This window comes from Bos javanicus, chromosome 29 (assembly GCF_032452875.1).
Source record: "Bos javanicus breed banteng chromosome 29, ARS-OSU_banteng_1.0, whole genome shotgun sequence".
In the NCBI taxonomy this organism is placed as follows: domain Eukaryota; kingdom Metazoa; phylum Chordata; class Mammalia; order Artiodactyla; family Bovidae; genus Bos; species Bos javanicus.
This window is the reverse complement of record NC_083896.1, coordinates 25,462,170-25,474,471: the sequence shown is the minus strand read 5'-3', so window position 1 is coordinate 25,474,471 and position 12,302 is coordinate 25,462,170. Positions and strand designations below refer to the sequence as shown.

General features: G+C 49.1%; 1 protein-coding gene across 4 annotated transcripts in view; it reads left to right on the top strand.

Annotated features, from left to right (window-relative positions):
• The first annotated feature begins 3,396 nt into the window (after positions 1-3,396).
• The window catches only part of NAV2 (neuron navigator 2), a 425,616-nt gene continuing 416,710 nt past the window's right edge, over positions 3,397-12,302 (top strand). For all 4 annotated transcript variants that reach the window (XM_061406213.1, XM_061406214.1, XM_061406212.1 and 1 more), the window contains exon 1: positions 3,397-4,529. In XM_061406213.1, coding sequence (XP_061262197.1) covers positions 4,272-4,529 — 258 coding nt within the window. In that variant the 5' untranslated portion in view covers positions 3,397-4,271. The remainder of the gene's footprint in view (positions 4,530-12,302) is intronic.

The window sequence follows — 12,302 nt, the reverse complement described above, 5'->3', positions numbered from 1 at the left end:
CTGTAAAGAAAGAAAATGAGGGGAAGACAGGAAAAATATAAAGGGAGATGAAAACTGTTCCAGGAAAGAGCAAATAAAATTATTAAAGGGATGTGGAGGCCGGGAAAGAATTTGGAAACAGACTAAAAGATTCACTTGTTTTCCATCAAGAAAGATGAGAAGTCATTGGACTTTAAGTTAAATAAATCACACAAGTTAAGGTGCCTGGTCATATATTTACCAAATCCTAGAGTATTAGGAAGAGGTACTTTTTAAAAAAGAGTGCACTGTTTTTCAAATTAGTACCTATTTGAGGGTCTCAGAACCCAGAAAATGACCTTGGTGCAAATATGATTTAAATGGGAAACCCAAGATGGCAAATACATAGTAAATACGTCACTATGTCCATCCATTTCTGTACCCATGACAGACATTATTAATTGATCAGGCTGCTGTTTCCAACTTAATTAGAAATATTCACCTTTGGAATTCCGTTTAGCACAGGGTGACAAAAAGTCAGTTAGCTAGAGATGGCCCTTGAGATGAACCCATTTTGCTACCTATGATTTAGTTTACTACACAAAGTGTGAGCTCCAGACCACCAGCCTGGGTGTCACATGGGAGTTTATTCTGAAATCAGAATCTCAGCCCCAGTCCAGAACTACTGAATGGAATCTGTATTTTAGCAAGATCTCCAGTAATTCTTATGTATATTAAGGTATATTACATTAAGCAGAGATATCACTTTGCCAACAAAAGTCCTATAGTCAAAGCTATGAGTTCTCCAGTAGTCATATGGATGTGGGAGCTGAACCATAAAGAAGGCTGAGTGCCGAAAAATTGATGCTTTCAAATTGTGGTGCTGGAGAAGACTCTTGAGTGTTCCTTGGACTCCGGGGAGATCAAACCAGTCAATCTTAAAGGAAATAAACCCTGAATATTCACTAGAAGGACTGATGCTGAAACGGAAACTCCAATACTTTGGCCACCTGATGTGAAGAGCCAACTCATTGGAAAAGACCCTGATGCTGGGATAGACTGAAGGCAAGAGGAGAAGGGGATGACAGAGGATGATATTGTTGGATGGTATCACTGACTCAATGGACATGAGTTTGAGCAAACTCTGGGAGATGCTGAAGGACAGGGAAGCCTGACAAGCTGCAGTCCATGGGGTCACAAAGAGTTTGACTCAACTTAGTGACTGAACAACAGCAACATATCAAAATTTAAGCAGCCCTGACCTGAAAGAGCACTGAATGCCTGATGCATTCCTCAGAATCACTTGGTTAAACACTTGGTAAACCTAGATCCTTGGGCCCCAACTTCGGGACTTTGGTTTATCAGATCTGGGGTGGGGCTTATCAAACAAGCTTCCAGGTGTTGATGCTGCTGGTGGTGATCTGGGGACCACATTTGGAGAAAAACTACATTAAGGCCATGGAAATACTTTGGAATCTCTCCATAATCTTTAAAGTCAAAGACTGCGATATATTTCCATAACTCTTGCTACATCTGGCAGAACCAGAATTCTGGATAGGAGAGGCTCCAAGTTTTAACAGAGCATAGCATCTCTTATGATTTTATGTACCTGGATCTAAAGGGCTCTCCCTCTGGTTAATTGCCCCTGGCATCTTTCACTCATCTGTCTGATAACAATCTGGGTAGCTATTCTGTCCACAGCATTATACTCAATGCTGAGAGAATCTAATGCAGGTTAAAAACACATTCCTGACTTTAAGAGGCCTTCTCTTTAAGAAGAAAATAAACATGAAACAATAAACAACAAGGTAGCATCAGATAGAAAAGGGCTGAGTGCTAAGTAAGTGACATGGCAGACCACGTGTAATTTAGAGGGAGGAATACCTGGAATTGCATACAAGACTGTGTGCAGTTCAGCCTAACTAGAGAAGAAAGTTGCTGCATAGAATGGATGGAGGTAAAATGGGAGAGGGAGCAGGCCAGGGTAAGAGGCACCTTATTTCTTAATACTGTTTTAAGAGACTATCTTAAAACTTTGAAGTTTCCTACTATCAGGATAATAACAAATCAATGCTATCAACATTGAAAATTAGGCTATAGGGTGGGCATACTTTGAAAAACCTGTATCTCAGAGACAGAGAAGTGAAACAACTTTACGTAAATAGAAATGACTGGAGGGTGGCGTGGGGGATACCAGGAGCAGTAATTTAATAATAGGGATAATAATACTAACTTCTACCGGTCTTTCGCATTGCCAAGTACCCGTGCTGCTGCTGCTGCTAGGTCACTTCAGTCGTGTCCGACTCTGTACGACCCCATAGACCGCAGCCCCCCAGGCTCCCCCGTCCCTGGGATTCTCCAGGCAAGTACCCATGCTACGTGACTGTAATGAACTATCTCATTTATCCAAACAATAACATAATGTCGTCAACTCCCCTCCTTACTCCCAGTAAGAACCGAAGCTTTGTAAAGATGTATCTAAGTCAAAGAACTTGCCCGATTTAAATCCAGGAAGTTCTACGGGGACGGAGTGGGGGCGGGGGAGTAATCCTCATCTATGAATCGCGAGGGGTCTGGCCTGCCTGTGTCATCTCTTCCAGCTCTCTGCTAGGAACCCACAGAGCGCCTGGGACAGTAGAGAAATCCTCGAGCGGATTGAAGTCGAGGAACCTGTGGGGTCAGTGCGTCCGAGGCGCAGACAGAGAGGGGTTCCTATCCGAAACGCAGCAAGATTTTAGCCCGAGCCCGGCCGGGGTCCTGGAGCTTCTCCGGGCTTCCTCTGGCCACTCTAATTACAGTATGTGGTAGGTTGCGAGGAGGAACCGTCTGGGGTCGGCAGGCTTCGCGGGGGTATTGTATTTGCCTATAAATACTTCACATAGTTAAGTGAAATGTGCAGCCTTTGAAAGCTGGAGAGGAAGCCATTCGGAGGCCCCCCGGCCCGCCTGGAGGAGCTGGCAGAAAAGAGAAGAAATGGCTGGCGCGTCCTTCACGCGGGAGCCTAAGGAACCGCCCTGCCCAGACCAGATGGGGGGCCGCGAGGCTGCAGGCGCGACTCCGGAAGCCTCAGACCGTTAAGGTGACCAGAACAATTTAAAAAAGGAAACAAACTTCCCCGGAGCCTTCCCCGCGGGGCCCCGAGGCGGGCGCTTGCGTTCGAAAGGGCATTTTTCAAAAAGGTTTCAGGACGCGGGGGGTGTGGACCCGCGGGGGAGCGCGCGGCCAGAGCCGCGCTGCAGAGCGGCCACCAGCCCGCTTTGTACTTGCGGCCAAGCGCGGCCCCAGAGTTTCGGCGGCGGCCCTGGGAGTTGAGGCCACGCCCCCTTTGCAGAAGAGCCGCGGCCGCCAATTGGCCCGCCGCGGACCAATCGGCGCGTTGAGGCGGCCCGGGCTGTCAGCGCGCGCCGCAGCCGCGCGGGTCGCAGCCTGTCCTCCCCTTCGCTGAGCCCCGCATCCAGCGCAGCCTTCCCGGGAAGCGCGGCTGCCGCTCGCGAGCGCTGCCTTGCCCTGCCCTGCCCAGCCCAGCCCTCCAGCCGCGCGTCCAGGTGCCCGCGGCCCGCGGCCACAGCTTGCTGCGCTATAGCGCACGGAGCATGTGCAGACCCTCGGGCGCCGAAGTGCTCTCTGCCCCGGGGGGCTTCTGGCAGTGGTGACTGACTGTCACACCTAAAGAGACCTTTCGGGGGCTCTCGCCGCGCCTCTGCGTCGCGGGGGGACACTGCGGTGCTTGCGATCAGAGCGACAGCTGCCTCTCGCTGAAGACGTTCTGGGCTGCGTGCGCCCTCCCTCTCTTCCTCGTATCGCTCCTTCCCTCCCATCCGCGGTTACTAGCCCCTTAGCTCGCCGGATCACACCCGCAACCTCCCAGGAGCGGGAGGCGTGGGTCCCCGCCACCCCTCTTCGAGCGGGGCCTCCTCACTTCGGAGATGCAATGACAAGTTAATATGGGCGTCCAAGCCTCAGGGTCCCAGGAGGAGAATCGCAAGAGGCAACAGAACCTGAGCGCCCAGAGCCCTTGAACGGGCCACCCAGGAGGGGCGTGAAATCCGGCGGCAGCATCCGTCCAGGTGGGACCCGCTGAGCGCCGCGCTGTCAGTCCTCCGCCGGGTTCCGGCACCACCAAGGCCAGCTCGTCCGATTGCTCCGAGATCCCCGACCCGGGGATTTTTTCTTTTTTTTTCTTTCCCTCGGCTGGTGGTGGGCGCCTCTCGGGCCGAAGCCCGGCGCCTGCTCTGCTGCCCGCGCTGCCTTTAGCGGTCGCCTCCGCCGCCGCTTCCAGGGACGTGCTGGGAAAGCCGAAGCCCCGGGAGAAGATGCCGGCCATCCTGGTGGCCTCCAAAATGAAGTCGGGACTGCCCAAACCCGTGCACAGCGCCGCGCCCATCCTGCACGTGCCCCCAGCCCGGGCGGGCCCCCAGCCTTGCTATCTCAAGTTGGGAAGCAAGGTGGAGGTGAGCAAGACCGCCTACCCTAGCCAGATCCCCCTGAAATCGCAGGGGCTGCAGGAGCCGGCGGGGGAGGGGCTCCCGCTGCGGATGAGCGGCTCGGTGGAAAACGGGTTCGATACCCAGGTGAGAGGTGCTGTGTGCCTGGGGCACTGTTCTGGGGGGAAGGGTGAATACTTTTTTGAGGGTGGAGGTTGACACGGCTGGAGAGGGGAAAGGGCTACCCTGTGGGCTGAGAAGGGGACCGTTCCACTTAGGCCAGCAGATTGGGGGTTGCGCTTGGAGAGTGGGCTGGCCAGTGGGTGTGGCCCGGGTGACCGAGGTTTGCCTTAAGGAGCTCTGCGAGACGGGATGCGGGCTGCCTGCGGCTTCCTTTTGGGGGCGCGGTGGGGTGGGGCACGATCAGGGTGTCCTCAAAAAACCATGTGCCACACTGGAGATGTCAGGTTCTGCATGTCAAGGGGCTTGGCCCCAAGAAGACAGTGTCTGCTGCAGCGGCTGTGTGTCTGTCGGTTCTGCAGAGATTCTGTCCCTGCCGAGGAATGGTCCGAGACCTCGCTGGGCTCCACTCCCCACCTGGCTTGGATCCAGGAAAAGAGGTCTAGGGGTGGCAGTGTACCGGCCCCCCTCGGCTTGGAGATACTCGGGCCTGCCCCATCCTTTGGGCTGACAGCATTCCAGGCACGGTGCTGGGACAGCAGTAGGACTGCCGGGTGCACCGGCGGAGGCAGGCAACCGGAGACTCCTAGCGTCTCGGCTGGCTGTAGCGATGGGGCGGGGGTGGCTGCCTTGGAATGGCGGCCCAAAGCTAAGCCCCTCCTTCCTGGGTAGTAGATCCCGGTGTCGGTAGCCCGGGTGACTGGGGGGTGCGGGTGTGGGGGTGGCTTGAACAGAATTGATGACTTCTACCTTTCCAGACCGAGCTCGCATCACCCAATTCGGCTGGGTGACAGGCCCTAGCCATGCAATCTCTTTTAAGGAAATCAGCAAGGGCCAATCCGATTCTCCTGGCTTCCTGCCTTCCCTGCTCCTTTTTTCCCCCCTCCCTCTCCTGGTAGGAGGGAGCAGGGGCACGCTGTATTTTCTTGGCAGTTAGTCAGCAGGGACTTTTGGGGACAGGCCGACCTGACGGATGTGACTGTCCCAGTCAGGAGAGGCGGAAAGCCAGCGGGGGAGGTAGTGTGGGGCTGGTGTCAGGGAAGTGGCAACAGACCAGCTGACCTTTTTGGCACTTAATCTCTGCTGACCCTGTCTCCACCTTCTCCTAGAGCTTTTTCTGATCAGAGGCTAGAACTCAACACATTCCTAGCCTTTCTGATGGAGGAACTGAAGCTGGAAGCTAATTGTAAGCAGACTTTTGGAACTCTGGGCTGGAGAAGGCCCTCAAAGCAGATTACGCTCCCACACCAGGCTGATAAGCATGGCCCTTGCTGCTGCACTTGCTAAACATTTTTGGAAGCTGACAGGTTTGAGTGATGGCGTGTGGGAGGAAGGCAAGATTTCCCCCCAATGCTGCTGGGCCTGTCTCTGCTATAGGGTTTTGTGCTCTGAGCTCTTTTTCTGCCGTTCATCACAGGATTTGTTCAGTGGTCTCTGAAACAAGAGTGAGCCTGGGGGCTGTGCTCTTGTGAGAGTGTCCCCTCCATCCTTGGAGGCAGGGCTGATGGGGTGTGGTGGGGTGTGATGGAGTGGATGTGGGAGGCCAGAGCGGTGACTCGGGGATGTGACACACACCCTCCATCCTGATGAAGAGGGCCTGAGGAATGAGGGCAGAGTGGACTCAGTGATCATTGCGACCAGGCAGCTGTTCTACCGCTGTCCATTCGACCTTTCACTTAACACACTGGGTTGGAGGACTTTCAATGGGCAGGCTCTGAAAAGGTGATTCATTACCGTTTTCTAGAAAAATGCTCTTCAGCTGCTGCCAGAGGGGCTCATGTGGTCCGGTTCCCTCAAGGCTTTCCTCCTCCCCCACCCACGGCCCACAGTCCCTTGTCTGCCCCCACCCTGCCTCCCTTGCTCTCAACAGGGCCCTGTGTACTGACCACGAGGGTGGTTTGGATGGACCTTCCAGTGGGCTACCTGTTTTTGACAGCCTGCCTCCCCCCCTTTTTTTTCATTCATGGCCGGGCTTCCTGGTGGTTCTTCTTTGTGGCAGGTGCAGATCCTTGTTCTCATGGCCTCGCCCTGGCATCAGAGAATCACTGGCAAAGGGGTTTTCCTCTTCGGACAAGTCTTCTCCCTCTGGGCCTGACGCAGTGCATGTGCACCATCCAGGAAAGCCTCTCCATGCAGCTTGAGGACAGGGTCAGGCTTGGTAGTCCAGATTCAAAACCTGATATTTGTCACTAGAAGATCCTCCGGAGATGAGGAGTTAAGTGGCAAATGATATCTTGGGGCATTTGACTCCCTTTGTTACTCAGGGGCTTTTACTAGGCTGGGCTGTGCAATGGTCAGTAGCACAGGCTTTAAAGGTCAGGTGGATATCCAAGGTGTCCTGTCTCCACCATGTACAAGCTGGTGACCTAGTCCATTAACCTCTCTGGGCCTCAGTGTTCCCATCTGTAACAATGGGCATTTAACGACCACACAAATTGTGAGAGGCTTAAGAAAAATAACATTTGCAAAGTGCCATATACACCTGTCTGTATATACGCATATACATACATCATAGATATATATTTATATACATATATAAGTAAGATATGTAAAGCCCAGTGTCTGGCAAATAGGAAACAATAAAATAAGCCATTTATATTGCTAAACCAAGAGATGGGGCATTGTTGAATGTAGATCTAATAGCCTCTCAGTGAGAAAAGGCATAGCTTATTCTGTCAAGCCCTTGAGAAGGTATCATTCAGTTCACAAGGGTTTACAGAACATCTGTCACATACCTAATATAGTACCAGGCATGGTGGGAAGGTGAGGGAAGTGCCTGACGTGCCAGGCTTTCTTTGTATGATCTCATTTCATCTTCACAGTAACACTTAAAGCAGATATGACTTCCTATGACAATAATTTCATGTAACATCTTCTTCAACGACAGTAATATAATAATGGCAAGTCATCACATAGCACTTCCAACATGCCAGGAATTGTTCTAAAAGACCTCATTTGATTCTTACAACAATCCAATGAGACGTGTTATTATTCTCATTTTACACTTGGGAAACTGAGGCAAAGGCTGGGTTAGTGACCCCATGAATAGCAGGAGTAGAATTAGAACTTGGACAGCCTGGTTCTGGACTCCCTGTTCTTAACCAGCATGCTATAGAGAGCAGATCATAGGGACTTTCCAGTTACTCACAGGCCCTGACTTATAAGACCACTGCTCTAGCCACTGAGCTGGAGGAGTAAACAGGACTCAGCAAGCTTGAGTGAGTGTCTCCAGGTCATCCTGCTCCAGGGTGGCAAGCAGGGAGTCCAGCTGTGGGTGGTCTGGCTTGCAGGCTGGTGGTCTTCCCCGTCTTCATAGCTGCCTCCCTCTTTCATGTTCTGGTGGAAGTAGAGGGTACATTAGACATGGTCTGGGCCTTGGAGGTCTTATAGTCTAGACGGGAGGTATAACTGATGGACTGAAGACGTCGGGGCACAACACAAAGAGGGCTGAGAGGGCTATTTGGGGCTGAAAGGAAGGAAAAGGCCACGATGGCTGGAGAAGTCCAGAGAGCCTCACAGAGGGGGCTGGAGACGGTGGGTTCCGCGATGGGCAGGAATAGCTGGGTGGGGAGGAGAGGGGGTGAGATGAACATGTGGGGAAGGGGCAGGGCATGCAGTGGTGCAGAGCAGGAGTGGGTGTAGCCACAGGGAAGCCACGCCTTCACGTAACAGGTGATGACTTCATATTTAGTATCTTCCTTTCAAAAGGTGAGCATGAGCAAAGAACAAAGGCTTCTCGCAGTTGAAAAATTGGAATTGCCTGTTGCCTTCCTGGTCGATAGTGATCCTGAGCATGCGGGTAGTTATGGAGAGATGGTGTCCATAAAAGACCTGGTTCATAGCAGACCCTTGGGAAATGACAGTGATTATTATTATTAGTTTAAGGTTCAGAATCTCTAACATGGTGTGATATGGGGAAAGGAGACAGTTCTCATGGCTTATATTAGGCAGCAACTTATTTCAGCCAGTGATGGCCCATTCTCCCCCAAGCCTGTTCTCCATCTCCATCAAGTGTGAAAAGACCTGATGTAGCCAGCAACTAACTTTTAGGTGCAGCGCCCCTGTCCGCTCGCCAAGCCCCTCACCTTGAATTTCTCCCACAAACCTATAGCTGGGGCTCGACCCCTAGAGAGAGGAACTGTTCTGCAGCTGCAACATCCCTCCCAAGTCCCCCTCCTGGTGCTGGGATACCTGGGCCTCCCCCCAAGAATGAACATTTATAGCATCTGCTCTGTTAACATGGCGTATAAATTATGACCATGTGCAAAGAATTGTTTTAGAGACCTGCTCTGTGTTAGTTCAGAAACCCTGTCCGACCGACCTTCAGATAAGGAATGCTCATGAGCTATTTGAGGAGAGGTTAGCCTATTTTTAAGAAGCAGTTGCAGAGGGGAAAAAAAATTTTATATATATATATGTATATATAAATAATACTTTGATATTTCCTGTTTTTAGGAGCCTGGTGTTCAACTTGCAGCTCACTTCTTTAAAAAAGTAATTAAAAGTGATGGAAATCCTCTGTGGGTGTTTTAGATGTTTAAAAAAAAAAAACACAGACAAGGCCCCCCGGGAAGAGAAGGCAGCTCCAAGCTTGCAACCTGTTGCAACTTTGCCCCATTGTGTTTTGATTAGAATCCTTGCTCCATCATCAAAGTTGATTATGGATTTGATTAGTGCATTTTTCTGCTATTGTGTTATTCCCTTTCTTCTCTTCCTCAGTTCTTGGAGGAGAATGTGTAGTATGGTTATCTGCCAACATGCAAGAATGTTTATAGTTCACGTATTATTGCTTATTTCATGGGTTAATTTTCTGAAAACACTTTAAGGGTGGGACTGGTGGCTCATTTAGAGTATCATTACGTGTGTATATATGTGTGTATATAAATGCATCAACTTCTGGTTATGTGTATATACACAAATACACACACATATACAAATCTATACACATGGAACAGCTTAAAGTAATAAGCACATGTGAGCACACACACATCAAAGGCCAGACTGGAGGAATTACAGCCCAATTTCCAGCTTTCAGAATAGCTTGATTTGCTCCCCACTTCTCATACTCCCTTCCTCTGTGACCGAGATGGAAGAACCAAGTCTTGGTGTCCCATTTTATTTATTTATAAGATGTAAGAGATGTAGCTTTGAGAGAGGTGTTTTAATTAGGCCTTAGTGAAACTCCTAAGACTTAGTGAAGCCAGTCTGCAAAAGCCGAAACACCTAGTGAGATTTTGGACATTTGGCTTGAGAGATTCTTATTTCTTAAAATCAGTCTCAGCAGCAAGGAAGGGAACAGTTATGGGGCATCTACTATAAGCCAGGTAGTAGTCTGCAGGGATTATATATATATATGTGCGTGTGTGTGTGTGTGTGTGTGTGTGTGTATAATGTATATTATATATATATTATGTATATAAAATTTAGTATGAGGCACAAGAAACTGGGTAAAATGTAAAGTGGCCCGTGAATTTCATAGGAAGAAGATGAAACCAAGGGAAGTTACCACCTGGAGGCAGTTTTTGTTCATATTTATTGCTTTATTAATATTTGGCTGCTCCAGGACTTAGCTGTGGCCTGTGGGATCTTTAGTTATGGCATGCAAACTCTTAGCTGTGGCATGTGAACTCTTAGTTGTGGCACGTGGGATATAGTTTCCTGACTGGGGATCGAACCTGTGCCCCCTGCATTGGGAGCATGGAGTCTTAGCCACTGGAACACCAGAGAAGTCCCTGGAAGGCAGTTTTAAGATGGTTGCTTAGGCTTAATTGAGAGACAGACCTGGGTTCAAATCTAGGCTTTGGGCAAGTTAACATCTCTAAATGTAAGTGTCCTTATCTATAAAGCAGAAAAAATGAGTCTTAAACATTGTCCGTAAGAATCCAATGAGATAATACTGGGAGGTTGCTAACACAGAGCCTGGTATGTAATAAGCGAAAAATATGTGATATTGCCTCTTTTTATTACCCAAGGTCAGAGCCAAGTTTGGAAACCAGATCTGCCTCATTGCAAGCTCATGTTCTTTCTACCCTACCTCTCTACCTCTCAAGCGCATGGTTAATTATATGGAGAACAGGTGGTTTGCCCTGTGAAAGCAGAGAGCGTAGGGGAGCCTTTGTTAGATGAATGGGGAGCAAGAGTAAGTTAAGAACAGTGTCCTCTAAATGAGTCGTGTCCAGAGTTGTGAAGTGAAATCTTCACATTTTGGTTCCAAACATGCCATTTCTATAGCACTAACCAAGCTGAGGGATCTGCTGCAAACCAAACTTATGGGAAGCCTCCTTTGAACACCCAATCTGAACTGGTACTGTCAAGGTGGTTGAATGGAACTGGCCAATCTGATTGTGCTGCCCGGGACCAAGAATGGAACAATCCCATTGATTTGGCTTCTGAATGGCTTCTCATTGTTCTAAAGGCAGAAGGAAAGCCCTCTTCCCTTAGGGCTGGCATGATTGTGGTGGGAGCTAAACCTTGTGATCAGGTTGGTCATTAAGGTGCCCCAAGGCATGGCTGGGTGCCCAATGGTGTTTTACTAATAGCCACAGGGCCACTTTCAATGGTGACTCTGTCTCTTGGTCACATTGTTCAAAGAGATGGACAATGTGTTCCTGGAATGTCTTGGGCAGAATGGTTCATGTGATTTTGGGAACAAAACTGGGTCAGGCTTTTGTGCTTCAGTCCGCACAAGTCAGCAGTGAGTGACAGCTAAAAGTTTTCGCAGGAACCCCAAGTCGCCCACACAGAACCTAAAGAATGATTCATGACTTAGTGCTCCATTTCCCAAGGAAAACAGACCCTCTCTTGTGTTTTGCAAACAATGGCCCCACAGCCTCAGAATATTTTCTCTCTCCAAGTGAAACTTCAGTACCTCCCGTGAATTTTGGTTTGTAGGTGTGGGGGCTGGGTCAAGATAATGGTGAGGTTCTTTTGGAGCCTTGGAACCAAATCAAATACTCACAAGAACATGATTATAATAATGGGAACTGACACTGACAGAGCATGGCACTGGACATGCGTCATTTCATTTAATCCTCACAACACCCCGTTAGATAGACGCTACTTCCCCAAGAGAACAGAAATGACAGTCCTGGGAATCAGCAGCTTTGGTTCTTCAGATACTTTGCTGCATGACCTTCGGTAAGTTACATTTTCTTTTGAGCCTCAGTTGCCTCATCTACAAAATGGGTAGAATGATACTTGCTCTACTCTTTTTTTTGGAGAGTTTTTGTGATGCTTAATAGAGGTGATTATTATGCATGAGACACTGACCTCATCATCTTCCACAGTTAATACCCTTCAAGGAGAGGTTAAACTACTTTTCCAAGTAGCACAGCTGGTTAAGTTGTGGACCAGAATTTGAACCCTTAACTGTTTGACCTCAAAGTCAAGGCTCTGAAATAGCAAGTATGAAAGCACTTAAAAAAAAAAATCTGAAAAGGTGTTGTTAATATGGAATCAAAGTAAACTGCTATAAAATTTATTTTGGCATGGTATATATGATATCTGGCTCCTTCCCTCTGCCCCAGAGTTTAGAAATATTGAACATATTCATTCAATATTAAATAAATATTAGCTACTTCATCATATCATTTAACCTCTCTGGGGTTTGTAGAATTCCAAGTGCTCTCATGCCCCAAGGTCCAGTAAGGTGTAATCACTGTGTAACTGGCAGGGCTGATTCTGGACAGAAGAAGGAAAAATGGGGTATTTGATAAATTGTTGGCCTGCAGAAGCAATCAG